Raw genomic sequence first — 12,772 nt, forward strand, 5'->3', positions numbered from 1 at the left:
AGAACAGGACTGCACACTGACACACTAATCCCTCTATACCACTGTGTGTGAGTGTGCTGCATATGCACAGTGGGGTGGACATATTTAAGTATCTCTGCATGCATCCTTGTTTGTACAGCCATCGACACACTCAAGTTCACCTCACCTCAGCAGACGTGTGCACTCTTAAAAGTGGTTCTTCCAGGGTTCTTCAGTAAAAGCAAAGCTTATATATACAGTACTTCAAATCTCAGAGACCACCTTTCGTTTATATCATTTCCAGGTAAAACAGCCATTAAATACAAGTTATGCAACATTCAATATAATATATTCAGTACAGTGTCCAGGTGTGGATTGTCATTGTTCTGAGAACACCAGCAGCTTTTTTCTTTGATTTGTAGTTTTTCTTCTATTGTAGAAGAATAAAAGAATTTTATTTTCATTTCCTTTTCTCAGTAAAGGCTTCTTGGCAGCTGCACGTCCTTTCAGACTCAAAGTGTTGAGCTGACCTGTCACAGTTGAAGGATGGACAGAAACACCTGTGGATTTTTTCAGATCTGAAGTAAGAGTGGAGCTTGATTTTCTCCTCTCTCTCAAAGACGAAAGCTTTAAGTGCTGTTTATCTGATGGGGACAGTTTTGGTGGTCTGCCAGGACTTGCTTGGTTGTTTGGAGTTTTCTCTGTACTTTTTAAAGATTTTTTGAACTCCAGTGTTGGAAACTCGTGAAAAGATCCAAAGATCCGGATTCAGCTTTGTGTTGATTTGTGACTGAAATCGTTTGTGATTTAAACCAAACCTAAATTTCCCCAAATTTCTTTTTTTTTTGGTATGAGGGAGGATCGCCAAGTGTTTTTTGCTTGATGATAGGTGTTGGTGGTGGGAGGGGGGTGGAGTGAAACATGATATTATTGGTTATTATTATTTTTCCCTGCCTGCTGGTTCATGGTGACATAATCAAAAATCAAGTGTTCAGTTTTCTATCATGCACGTGTTCCCTCCCTCCCTCCTGCGAAGTTGTTTTAAAGGTGGGAAAAGTCGATATATTTTGACTCTTTAGTGACAGCATTGCTTAGTGCTCATGCAGCAGAGAGCCTTAAGTGTTCAGCAACAGCTGTGTGGCACATGACACGCTTTCTATCACGCACATGTTCCCTCCTTCCCTCCTGCTAAGTCAGAAGATGTTTTAGAGGTGGGAAATACATTTTGATGGAAGATTAAAGGAAAACAAAAATGTTGTGGTGCTGTGTGACCAGCTGTGCTTAATTCAGGTTGACTTTAACACACTACCAGATGACCTGTCATGCAGTGTTAACTCACAGAACACTTCACTATATAAAATTGGCATCTTTTTCTCTGAAATAGTTCAATATATACAGTTATATGCAAAAGCTTGAAAACTCATGGGCAAATTGCAGTAATTGTGCATCAAATGTGTAATTTGACCACAGCCACGCAAACTTTTAACCCTACCTCTGCTTATGCTAAACATACACTAGAAAACTTCGAAAAGACTTGGCACCCTGTTGAAAGCCTAACACCCTCTCACACCTATAGACATTGTCACAGAGTTTTTAGTCATAGACTCTGATTTTCAAAGACTGGGGATCTTGCAGGCTCACTACTTGCAAGACTGCAACTAGATTTATGAGATTATTTCCCATCATGCATCTGGTGGAAATTTACAAGCAGGGAAACTGTTTTTCCTTTTCCGTGCTGCAGTGGTACAAATTGGAAGATACTTTGGCTGGGCAGGTGAAGATCTGGGGCTCAGCTCAGTTTACTGTGGAACTGTATATTCTGGCAGATCATCACCCAGAATTTTATTAATTAACTGTAAAATGTGCAGTTACTTTTTATTTAACATGAAGATTTACACATCAACATAACGTAGTGTTGTTGATTGGATTGTTATGAACTAAACCATTAAAAATAAACAAGCAAAATAAAAAAACACAGTAACAGAAAGAAAAACATTGATTAAAAAAACAAACACTGATGCTTTTTCAATAATGTCATTTTTAAAGTCCTGCACATTACTGTTACTGTTAAAGTCCCTACATTACTGTTACACTCAGTGAACTTGAAATGTTAAAATGCCAGTTTACATTTTTAAGCTAATATGATTATTGTTTTAAAGTGGAGCACGCATGCATTTTTCTTCATTGCTCTCTTTCTCTCTCTCTCTCTCTCTGTCCATCATGCTGTGCACATGCACTTGCCCGCTCGCTCTCACACTGATACAAACAGGCCATTGTTTATTCAAAATATGTCAAAACTGCAACATCAAAATAGGCATTGAATACTTATTCAAAAATTATTTAAAAATTAAAATAAATTGTTTTTTTTTTAAAAACTGTCTGTTTGCTTGAAGTAGACACCATCTTTTCTTTTTGTGTAACTGCTGACCCAGAGATTGTTGTTGGTGGTCAGAACACACGCTATGTTGCAGTGCATGCTGGGGACTGTAGTGCATCTCAGGGTGAAACGGGTTAATACACATGAACATGCAAACTCCACACAGAAAGGACACTGGCCGTCCAGCCAGGAATTGAACCCTGGCCCTTCTTGGAACCCACTGTGCCACCATGGAAACTGGCTAATAATAATAGAAAATTAAAATAATTTCGCAGGCTGAATAGGACTTTGTTCCGTGGGCCTTGTGTTGATTTGTGTTTATTTGGATGTTGGAAAAATTACCTTCAACGTTAAAATCACTTGAAGTGGTGGTTAAATCAGCCCCAGGGACCCCCAGGTGGACCACATAACTGCTCTTTCCCAACTAAAAACATATAGGGAAAGAGCAAATATGGAGGACAGTTTGGGAACCACTGACTTAAAGTTACACTCCAGCAATTTTTAACCCTATCTGCAAAACCTGCAGCATACAGTCCATTAGCACATAGAGTCATTTTAATGCATTTCTCTATATTTAGAAAACAACCATTAAGAAGAAAAACCATTATAATAGAAGCCAGTGGCTTTAGCTGTACTACGCAGAAGCAGCAGATTGGGATTAGGCTGAAAATTGCAGGAGTGTTTCTTTAATATGAAAACGCAGCATCATCTGTGTTCCAACATTCTCTGCAGTTCAAAAACTACAGATCATTATTTATTCATTCATTTTTAATTCCAGACTATACATGATTTACTCGAATACCAGATTAAACAATCTTAAAGATTAACTAGCATTAAAATGAGTTCAAATGTCTGTATATCTGAAGAGCCACACCCACCCCAACTCTTTAGTGACAGTATTGCTTAGTGCTCACGCAGCAGAGGGCCTTAAGTGTTCGGCGGCAGCTGTGTGGCGTGTGACGCGCTTTCTATCACGCACATGTTCCCTCCCTCCCTCCTGCTAAGTGATTTGCCTGCGCCGCCAGCTGAGGCTTTGCAGGGCGAAGAGGATTTAAAGTAGCATTGAAGCAGGCTGCTGGAAGAATCGAGGAGCGTGCTGAGAGCGGCTGACATTTGCAGACTGAGAGGCGGCTGAAGGATCTGGAGCAGCTCAGGGTGTAAAGACCGCCTTTGACATTGACCCTGATGGAAAAAAATAAAAGAAGCAACTTCTCGCAGGCTCTATTTCTCCTTTGACGTCACGCTCTCATCAGCCCACGGAGAGAAAAGGCACTTCGGTTCTACTTCTGTCTTACTTTCCCTTTCAGTGTTAAGTGCTGCAGTTAAGCCGAGCTGAATCTGTCGATGGAGAAGTGGGTCTGAGATTTGTCTGACTTTTGATCTTAGCCCTGCTTGAAGACTAAAGTAGTTTTGGGATGTTAGGCGCAAGTAAAAGAGGGATGGATTTCAGCACCATGGAGGGCCCCATGACTGATGTTTCTACATAAGGCAGTTTTTATTCTATCTTTAACCCTTAAAGGGCCCATATCTTACACTTTTCTTGTATTTTATTTTTTTCCCTGTAGTCCACTTATAATGTGTGTACCAAAACCAGTCCTAATTCACATCTGCATCACATCTGCTTTTTCAACTTCTCTTTATCTCATAGAACTGAACAGGCTGTTTTTTTAATGTGCCTTTAAGGCTGTTATGTAAATGAGCTCTGTCCTGATTGGCCACCCTCTATTGTGCCTTATTCAAAAAGCAATCCAGATTGAAAAACTCAGTGTGAATTTGCAGTGCTAAACTGCTGTAGACTGAGTAGGTGGATATTTGGAAATTTGTTAGTTTTCATGACGTAAAACAATGTGAATTCATCATCATCATTATCATCATCTTCAACCGCTTAATCCAGAGCGTCATGGGAGCAGTTGGGAGAGCAGAGTATCCCAGATGACACTGTTCCCCGCAACTTCCTCCAGGTCATTCTGGGGAACCCCGAGCCGCTCCCAGGCCAACTTGGAGATATAATCCCTACAGTGGTCCTAGGATGACCTTGAGGTCTTGTCCCAGCAGGCTGTGCCTGGTAAAACCCCACCTGGGGTGTCCAGGGGGCATCCTGATCGGATGTCCGAACTACCTCAGGCTGGCTCTTCTCTATATGGAGAAGTCAAAACTCTACATCTTTTAATTCAAAAAAGTGAGAAACTTTCCCTGATATGATTTCCATGATGAAGACATGATCATATGGATGAAGTCATTCAGGTTATACTGTAATCTGCAAGTTATGCAGTTCTGAAAGTGAACAAGTGAGGTTCTGTCACTTAACATCACCTTTGTGTTTGAAAGTTTCCAGACTACATCTAGTGCTTTCATTTAAAAAAAGCAAGGAGAACTCAGATTTCCATGATACGGGCCCTTTAAGACTATCACACGCACGACACGCCAAGCAGACGAAATAACAGTGAATGCGTTTTCATGCACTTTTCGGCATACTCCGATTTCTTAAATCAGAGTAAGGTCTAGAAATCTGATACAGAGAGCTGGATTTTAGCTCAGTAATCAGATTTCTCAGTGTATGTGAACTCTTACTCTGATTTCTTTCAGATTTCTCAGTCTGCGCATGTGTGAAACAGATGGCGGTACCAGAAATAAGCAAGCAGCGTTGCCATGTGATGGTAACAAATCACTTTTGGAGAGATGCTGAAACCAACTACATGCTTGACGAAATGAAGCATTTAAATATTCTCTATTTTCTAGATGATGTGTGTTCATAGTTTCAGCTGAAGTGGCGCGATGTTTTTAAAAAAAAGCTGCGACATGAAGTTTGTGTTTTACGTTACGTTTACGTCACATCTTGTTCTATGAGTTTATTGGCTGGTTGCAAAGTAAAAATCTTATTACTGTCTGACTCATGTAGACCTGGAGTTTTATTATCTGATTACTCAAGCGCATAGAGACGCCGTGATCGGATTACTGACAAAATCTGATTTTCTGCAGTTATCAGATTATTAAGTGCATGTAAACATACTCAGTAAAGATTTTCAAACTGCTTATAATGCATCGTCACTGAAGCTCAACACACCTGGAGAAGAGTGTATTACCCTAGGCCTTTTATGCTGTCTTGGACTCCTGGCCATGGATGGCTGTGGTATCTTTGAGGATTGAACTTGCAATCTCCTGACAATGGGTTTTTAAGTTTAAAAAAGACCATCTAAAATAGACCAATAATAATAATAATAATAATAATAATAATAATAATAATGATACATTGAAAAAAACACTGACAAAATTTGCAGAATATGTTTTATTTTCACAAGTTGAAATTTAGGCCTTAGGGTTTGGAACAGCCACCTCCCAATAGAAAATGATCATTTTGATTATTTTGATAAGTAATGAGTATTACTATCTCAATTAATGCCTTGACTTGGAAATCACACTCATCGCTGATGATAACAAAAGCTTGTTGTAGTTTAATATTCATTATTTCTCACTCACAGCTCATTAAAACAACTTGAGAAATACTGCATTTATTATGATTTGAATTTGATGAAATGTCAGTGTTGTGTTGCTTTTTTGTGCAAAGAAAAAAAATCATGTATTGTTTTTGGCAATTTCTGACATTGAAAAAAATGAAAAAGAGTCAGACGTCCTTAATCAAACCTGTCAATACTGGATTTAAAAGTAATTCATTGTATAACTATGTAATTAGTTAAGTAATTACACAATTACATTTAAACGGCATAGCAAAACTGTAGAAATAACTCAGAACGCTGAAACGTTAACTGTTGCAGTGAAAGTTCATCTCACTGTGAATCTATTGTGACATCTCTGCTTTGGTGTTTTTGGAGCCTTTTATTCCTGAACTCTTTTAGCACAATGGACAGCTCTGAAAGTTCATAGACTGGTAACTTTTCCCACAGTGGGCAGTCCCTGAAAACCCCGCCGCCTGTCTTTCAGCACCACGGAGAGCTCCACCAACTGCCTTTTGTCGCCTAGTCGGTGGAGGCGGCCAGCGGCCATTTTGTCTAGCTTGGACTGAATGCGCAGGCTTTTTTTGAAAGCTCTTGTGCAGATAGAGAACAGCACTCTGTGCCTCTCTCTGGCCCACTCAGCCAAGCACAGCGATTAACCCTACTGCACCGCCGGCCCACTTTACACAACACACAGCTCACTCCTTCTCTATTCTTCCATCTGTCTCCTTCTTTCCCTCTCTCTCTCTCTCTAGCACTCTCACTGTCTCTCTCCCTCACCTTTTCTCTGCAGGATTTATTGATCTCTTTCTTTTCTTTTGTCGTTTCTTGCTTTCTGCTTGCTTTTTATTTTTTTGTTTATTTTCTTCTGCTGTTTTACTCCTGCTAACCCAATTGACAGCAGTCTGGAGTCTGAGATATTTACCTGAGCCCAAAGGGACCCGATTATTCACGATGGGTTTAGTGAGGCTCGGAGAGAATTTCTCAGTCTTCAGTCAGATTCAGACAGCTAATGTGGGGCTACAGTCGAGTTCAGGCTGAATTTATCTGACTGCATTTGGGTTCAGACAGAATTTTCTCAGACTGAAATGGGTTTTGACAAAATTTTCTTTAGCTTTAGTCAGGCTGGGACAGAATTTTGTCAGGCTACAGTCGAGTTCAGACAGAATTTTGTCGGGCTGTGGTGAGGTTTGGACAATTTTCTCGGACTTCAGTCGGGCTGGGAAAGACGTTTATTGGGCTGCAGACGTGTTCGGACAGAGTTTGGTTTGTGCAGAGTCGGGTTTGGGCAGAACTTTGACATCCACAGTTGGGTATGGGCAGTTTGCTTGGGATTTAGTTGGATCCGAACAGAGGTTTATTAGCCATCACTTGGCTTTGAATAGAGTTCTATTGTTCTACAGTCAGGATCAGACAGAATTTTGTCAGGTTCAGACAGAATTGTCTCAGGCTACAGTCAGGTTCACTTTGAATTCTCATGGGTTTTAGTCTGGCTGGAAGACTTTTTTGGGCAGCAGTTGGGTTGGGACAGCATTTTGCTGGCTACAGTCAGATTTAGACAGAATTTTCATAGACTTAACTGAGGCAGGGACGCATTTTTTTTTGTGGCAACAATCAGGTTCAAACAGTTTTCAGGTTACAGCCAGGTGTAGACATTAATTCGTCAAGCTACATTTGGGTTTGGACAGAATTTATTTTTGGGCTGTGATCAAGTTTGGACAGAATTTTGTTACAGTTGAGTTTATACAGAATTTTGTTGGCTACAGTTAGTACGGACAGAAATTGTCGAGCTGCATTCGGGTTAAAACAGCATTGTCTTGGGCTACTGTCAGGTTCAAACAGAATTTTGTTGAGCTACAGTCAGGTTTGGACAGAATTGTGTTGAGCTATGGTCAGGTTCAGACAGAATTTTAATGGGCTGCATTTGTATTTGGACTTGATTTTGTTGGGAAACAGTCAGATTCAGACAGAATTTTATATGGCTGCTGGTGGATCAGGATAGAAATTTGTTGGATACATTGGGATTTAGACAGTTTTGTTGGGCCACAGTAGGATTCTGACAGAACTTTCTCGGGCATCAGTCTGGCTGAAACTTTTTTTTGCGTTGCATTTGGGTTTGGACAGAACTTTGGCTACAGTCGTGTTTGGACAGAATTTTGTTGGCTACAGATGGGCTCAGGTAGAATTTTTTCATGGGCTTCAATGAGGCTGGGACAGATGTTTTTTTTGGCCACAGTTTTTTCAGGTGACAGCCATGTTTAGGCAGAAATTTGTTAGTCTACAATTGGGTTTAGACAGAATTTATTTGGGCTGCAGTTGAGTGTAGGAAGAATTTTGTCAGTCTACATTCGAGCTAGGGCAGAGTTTTGTTGGTCCACATTGGTGCTATGGCCGAATTTTGTCTGGCTACATTTGAGCTAGGGCTGAATTTTGCTGAGCTACATTTGAGCTAGGGCTGAATTTAGCTGGGCTACATTTGAGCTAGGGCTGAATTTTGCTGAGCTACATTTGAGCTATGGCTGAGTTTTGTCTGGCTACGTTTGAGGTAGGGCCAAATTTTGCTGGGCTACATTCGGGTTAGGGCAAAAATTTGTTGAGCTGCAGTTGGGTACAAGTTCAGAACTTGATGTAGGCCAGGTCGTGTTGGACAGATAATGTTCTAGTGATATATTCTGGTTTGTATAAAAAATTCAGTCCTAATTTAAGCTCTGCAACTTTGTTATTCTCTTCCCTCTGTCTTCTTCTGTTTCTCTCAGTCTGGCCTGAATGAACTGACTTAGTAAGTAAATGACAGATATGCTGTGAGACTTGCCAGAGCCACTGGTGAGTGTGAACAGTGTGAATTCTGTCTCTCTCTCTCTCTCTCTCTCTCTCTCTCTCTCTCTCCCTCTCTCTCTCTCTCTTTCCTCAGCTCTGAGTTTATTAGCTGCTGGAGAGCTGAAGGCAGATGTGAGCTGGATGTGTGTTTCCGCTCAGCAGCAGTGTGTGAGAGTGGTAGATGTGGCTTGGCACAGATATGCGTGTGTGTATGTGAGAGTGTGGATGAGAGGGTGTGATCACTGCATGAGTACGTGTGTTTGTGTGTGAGCAGCTAGAGGGACTGGTATGTTGTCGGTTTGGGTGAGATAAGTGTGTGTCTGAGCTGTGGGAGAGCACACACTCATTCTCATCTCTGAACCTGCTCATTATGTCTACATGCTGCTATGCTTTAACACTCAGCTTACTGACACAAACCTGACATGTTACACCCCCCCTCAGTGCAGCTTAACTCGAGGAAACCTTATTAGTTCATTATTATTGTCGAAGCATTCAACTCTTTTTATTTTTCAGTACTGTGCAAAAGTCAGAGACCACCCTTCATTTATTTCATTTTCTGTCAAAAAGGCCATCAAGTACAAATTGTATTTTTTGGTGCAGAAAAAAAAGAAAATTATCTATTTAAAAATAAATTGCACAGAAGCCAGAACAACTAAATATAATTTCATTTTTTTCAGCATTTACAACTTCCATTATTTTCAGGAGACTTTCAGTTTTTCAAAGAAATATGCAGGGATTTTTTTCCACATCTCCAAAGTTCAGTCTTAGAAGTTGGTTGCATTTCTGCAGTCCCAATAAGTTTTCACTCATCGATCTCAGATGTCCAGTTTCAATGTTCTAGTCCAAATTTTCTTCCTTTTTTCTCTATACTCCCTTTTTTTCAGTGAGGGCTTCTTCGCAACTTTATGTCCTTTCAGACCCATAGTGTTGAGATGTCTTCTCACAGTGGAAGGTTGGACAGAAATAGCTAAAGTGAGAGTGGAGCTTGATTTTCTCTGGCTCCCTGCTATGGAAATCTTATTAGAAACAAGCGCTAGTACTGGTACTCTGTAATATCAATATGCTACCCACGCTCCCTCATGCTGGGGCACTCTTCTATTTCCTAACAGTATTTTCAGTTTCTATGTTTCAGGGTGGTCAGCAAATTCAAAGTTTTCTTCTTCTTTCAATTTAGATAAAGTATTTGTCTAGAATACGTTTAAGAGTAAAAGAGAAAGTACATCTCTGTCCAAAACCTCTCCTGCCTCATGATGACCATCTGATCTTTTTTATCTGTAAAGCCAGGTCCTCTATGGCCAGGCTGTGGTCAGTCAGTCTGTACTTGGTCAGGAAAATGACTGTGCTTAGCATATGTAACATATTAATTTCTTCAGCTGCTTTGTTGCTCTTTGTCACTCTGTTTCTCTCTCTCTCTCTCTCTCTCTCTTTAGCACTGAGTCGCTCGGCGATGCCCTTTGGTCTGATGCGGCGGGAGCTGGCATGTGAGGGTTACCCGATTGAGCTGCGCTGCCCAGGCAGTGATGTCATCATGATCGAGACGGCCAACTATGGCCGCACAGATGATAAGATCTGTGACGCAGATCCATTTCAGATGGAGAACGTGCAGTGTTACCTGCCCGACGCCTTCAAGATCATGTCTCAGAGGTACACAGGAGTGCCAGTGTGTGTGTTTATGTGTGTGTGAGGGTGTGTATCTCTGACTGCATGAAGCATAATTTCTGTGCAACTTGTCATTTAATGAAGCAATTCGAAGTTACCAAAAGTGCAACATATTCAATCACTCCACTAGTTAGCGCAGTTAGCAGCTAATATCTTTCATAAATGGAGTCGTTTTGTCTATATTGTATCATTAAGTCTTAAATGGAGATCACACCAGTTTTTTTCAGATTTCTGCGTAATATGATCATTCAGTTTATTTTATGTAATGTGCTCCATTCTAGAGAAATTGTCAATTCAGATTTCTGTACAGTGATCCTGATAGGAACCTGGGGTCACAATGTCTACAACATATGTATATGTGTGTGTGTGTGTATATATATATATATATATATATATATATATATATATATATATATATTCATTTTATTTGCTATCCAAAACAAGCAAACCTACATGTATCTTCTAAAATTTTACATGTAAAGTTGACACTAAAATAGTGATTGTTTTTTTCATGGAGACTATTCTGCCTTAACAGCATAGATGTCCTCGCTGCCATTAATAGATTTTCAAAAATACATTTTAGGCCAAAATCTTATCTCAAAATTATCATAAAACAATGTCTCAGACATCAGGGAACATGATTCATAACCATTCTAGGTAGTAATTTTCTGCAAGGCAACTTTTAGAGGCATTAATCTCTTCAGATGTCTGATTCTTAAGACCACCACTGTCTCTGACTCCACCACTCTGAATGACTTTGTTTACATCTCAAAGATTTAAATATGCAGAAAGTTTGACTGATTGTGGGATGCCAAGGGTCAGAAAGGCATTCAACTTCTTTTAAACTATACTCGCAACAGCTTGGAGACCACCTTCCTTTATTTAATTTCCCAGTTACAATGACCATTAACTACGAGTTATTATTTTTTCAAAAGAGAAAAAACACAACATGTATATATACAGAAAAAAATAGATAAAATGTCTTTTTTCCAGCAGTTAGTGTGTCCACTCTTTACCTTTATCGCAGCTTCCATTCTTTTCGGGAGACTTGCTTTTAATTTCTCAAAGAAATCTGTAGGGATAATTTTCCACACCTCCAAACTTAAATCTTAGAAGTTGTCTTGCATTTTCTACTTCTCATGATCCAAGTAACCTTAACACATTCAATTATGCTAAAATCTGGACTCTGGGTTTGTCAGTCCGTTGTTCTGAGAACACCAGCAACTTTGTCTTATATGTAATGTCCTCAGAAATATCTACTGAAAAATTGATTATTTAACGGACATTTTGACTGGAAATTAAATAACTGAAAGGCGGTCATTTACTTAATACAGTAGTAAGTTGTGTAGTAAGTCTTTTCAAAGGCTTCCTTTGCTTTTTCAGTAAAGTATTCTACAGTATTCAACATGTCCAGTTAAACCTAGTTTCATTGTTAGGCCTTAAAACTCTGATTATTTGATGGTTGTTGGGTTAATCAATAGGTGAAATAATCGGCAGTGACAGCCCTAGTTCTGATTGGCTGCTCATGAAACAGCTGTAACCATTGTGAGTTTTACGCACGTTTCAGTCGAGCGGCAGGAAGCTTTACATTATGCAGCACTGGTGAAATTTATTTCTGAGCTAAAATTGTGAGAAAAGTTGTGTGAAATCAGCCTGAATGTGAAAGAGAGGGAGAGAAAGAGGGGGCGAGAGAGGCCAAGTCAGTGCAGTGTCATGTGTACTCATATGATTGAGCAGTTAAATGTGTTTACATCAGTTTGTGTGCGCAGGGGCGTTTATGTGTTTACAAATGGGTCTAGTATGAGTGTGTGTCTGTGTGAGTGTGTGCTGCTGTGCAACTGAGCTTTCTGACTACGCTCAGCATCTGTCTCCTCAGAGGCTAGATCGATGGAGGGGGGGAGAGAGAGAGAGAGAGAGAGAAGGCTTGTGGAAGGCACCTACCATGATGAGAAGATAGTGAGAGCACACAGAAAACTGCAGAGAGGGGATTACACACTTGTGTGTGTGAGTTTGTGTGTGTGTGTTTGTGTGTGAATGTGCGTGAGAGGGAGTGAGAAAAAGAGAGGCGGAATAAATTTAAATAGTGCATGTGCATGTAATATTGATAATAACCTTTGAGAATACATCTCTCCAGCTCCATTCCTGCATGCTAGATACCATCAATAGGCCTCGTATGTGTAAGCCTGTATAAGCCTGCTGAATCCTCGCTAATGTTGCCGTCACATGATCAGGTCTAGTGGGAAATTATGCAACTTCCTCCTATAGCCTGAAGGGACCATCCTTTCCATTCTGTTCTCATGTATAGATTATTAAATACATAACTCTCTCTATCTCCCTCTCTCTCTCAGTTCAGTCCCATGCTTTACAGGCGTGAATGCTAACAAATTATGCAAACGCGATTAACTCTTAGAAGTCTGCGTTTATGACTTGGTGAATTGCTATACTATTCAATTATGTCATTTCATAAATAATTACATAATTAGGTCTATAATAAGTTACATTTACATTT

General features: G+C 40.0%; 1 protein-coding gene across 1 annotated transcript in view; it reads left to right on the forward strand.

Moving 5' to 3' along the window:
* Positions 1-12,772, forward strand: part of adgrl1a (adhesion G protein-coupled receptor L1a) — a 270,179-nt gene that overhangs the window by 154,957 nt on the left and 102,450 nt on the right. The window contains exon 3 of the mRNA XM_036567396.1: positions 10,035-10,248. Coding sequence (XP_036423289.1) covers positions 10,035-10,248 — 214 coding nt within the window. The remainder of the gene's footprint in view (positions 1-10,034; positions 10,249-12,772) is intronic.

This window comes from Colossoma macropomum, unplaced genomic scaffold, assembly GCF_904425465.1.
Source record: "Colossoma macropomum unplaced genomic scaffold, Colossoma_macropomum, whole genome shotgun sequence".
Taxonomy (NCBI): Eukaryota; Metazoa; Chordata; class Actinopteri; order Characiformes; family Serrasalmidae; genus Colossoma; species Colossoma macropomum.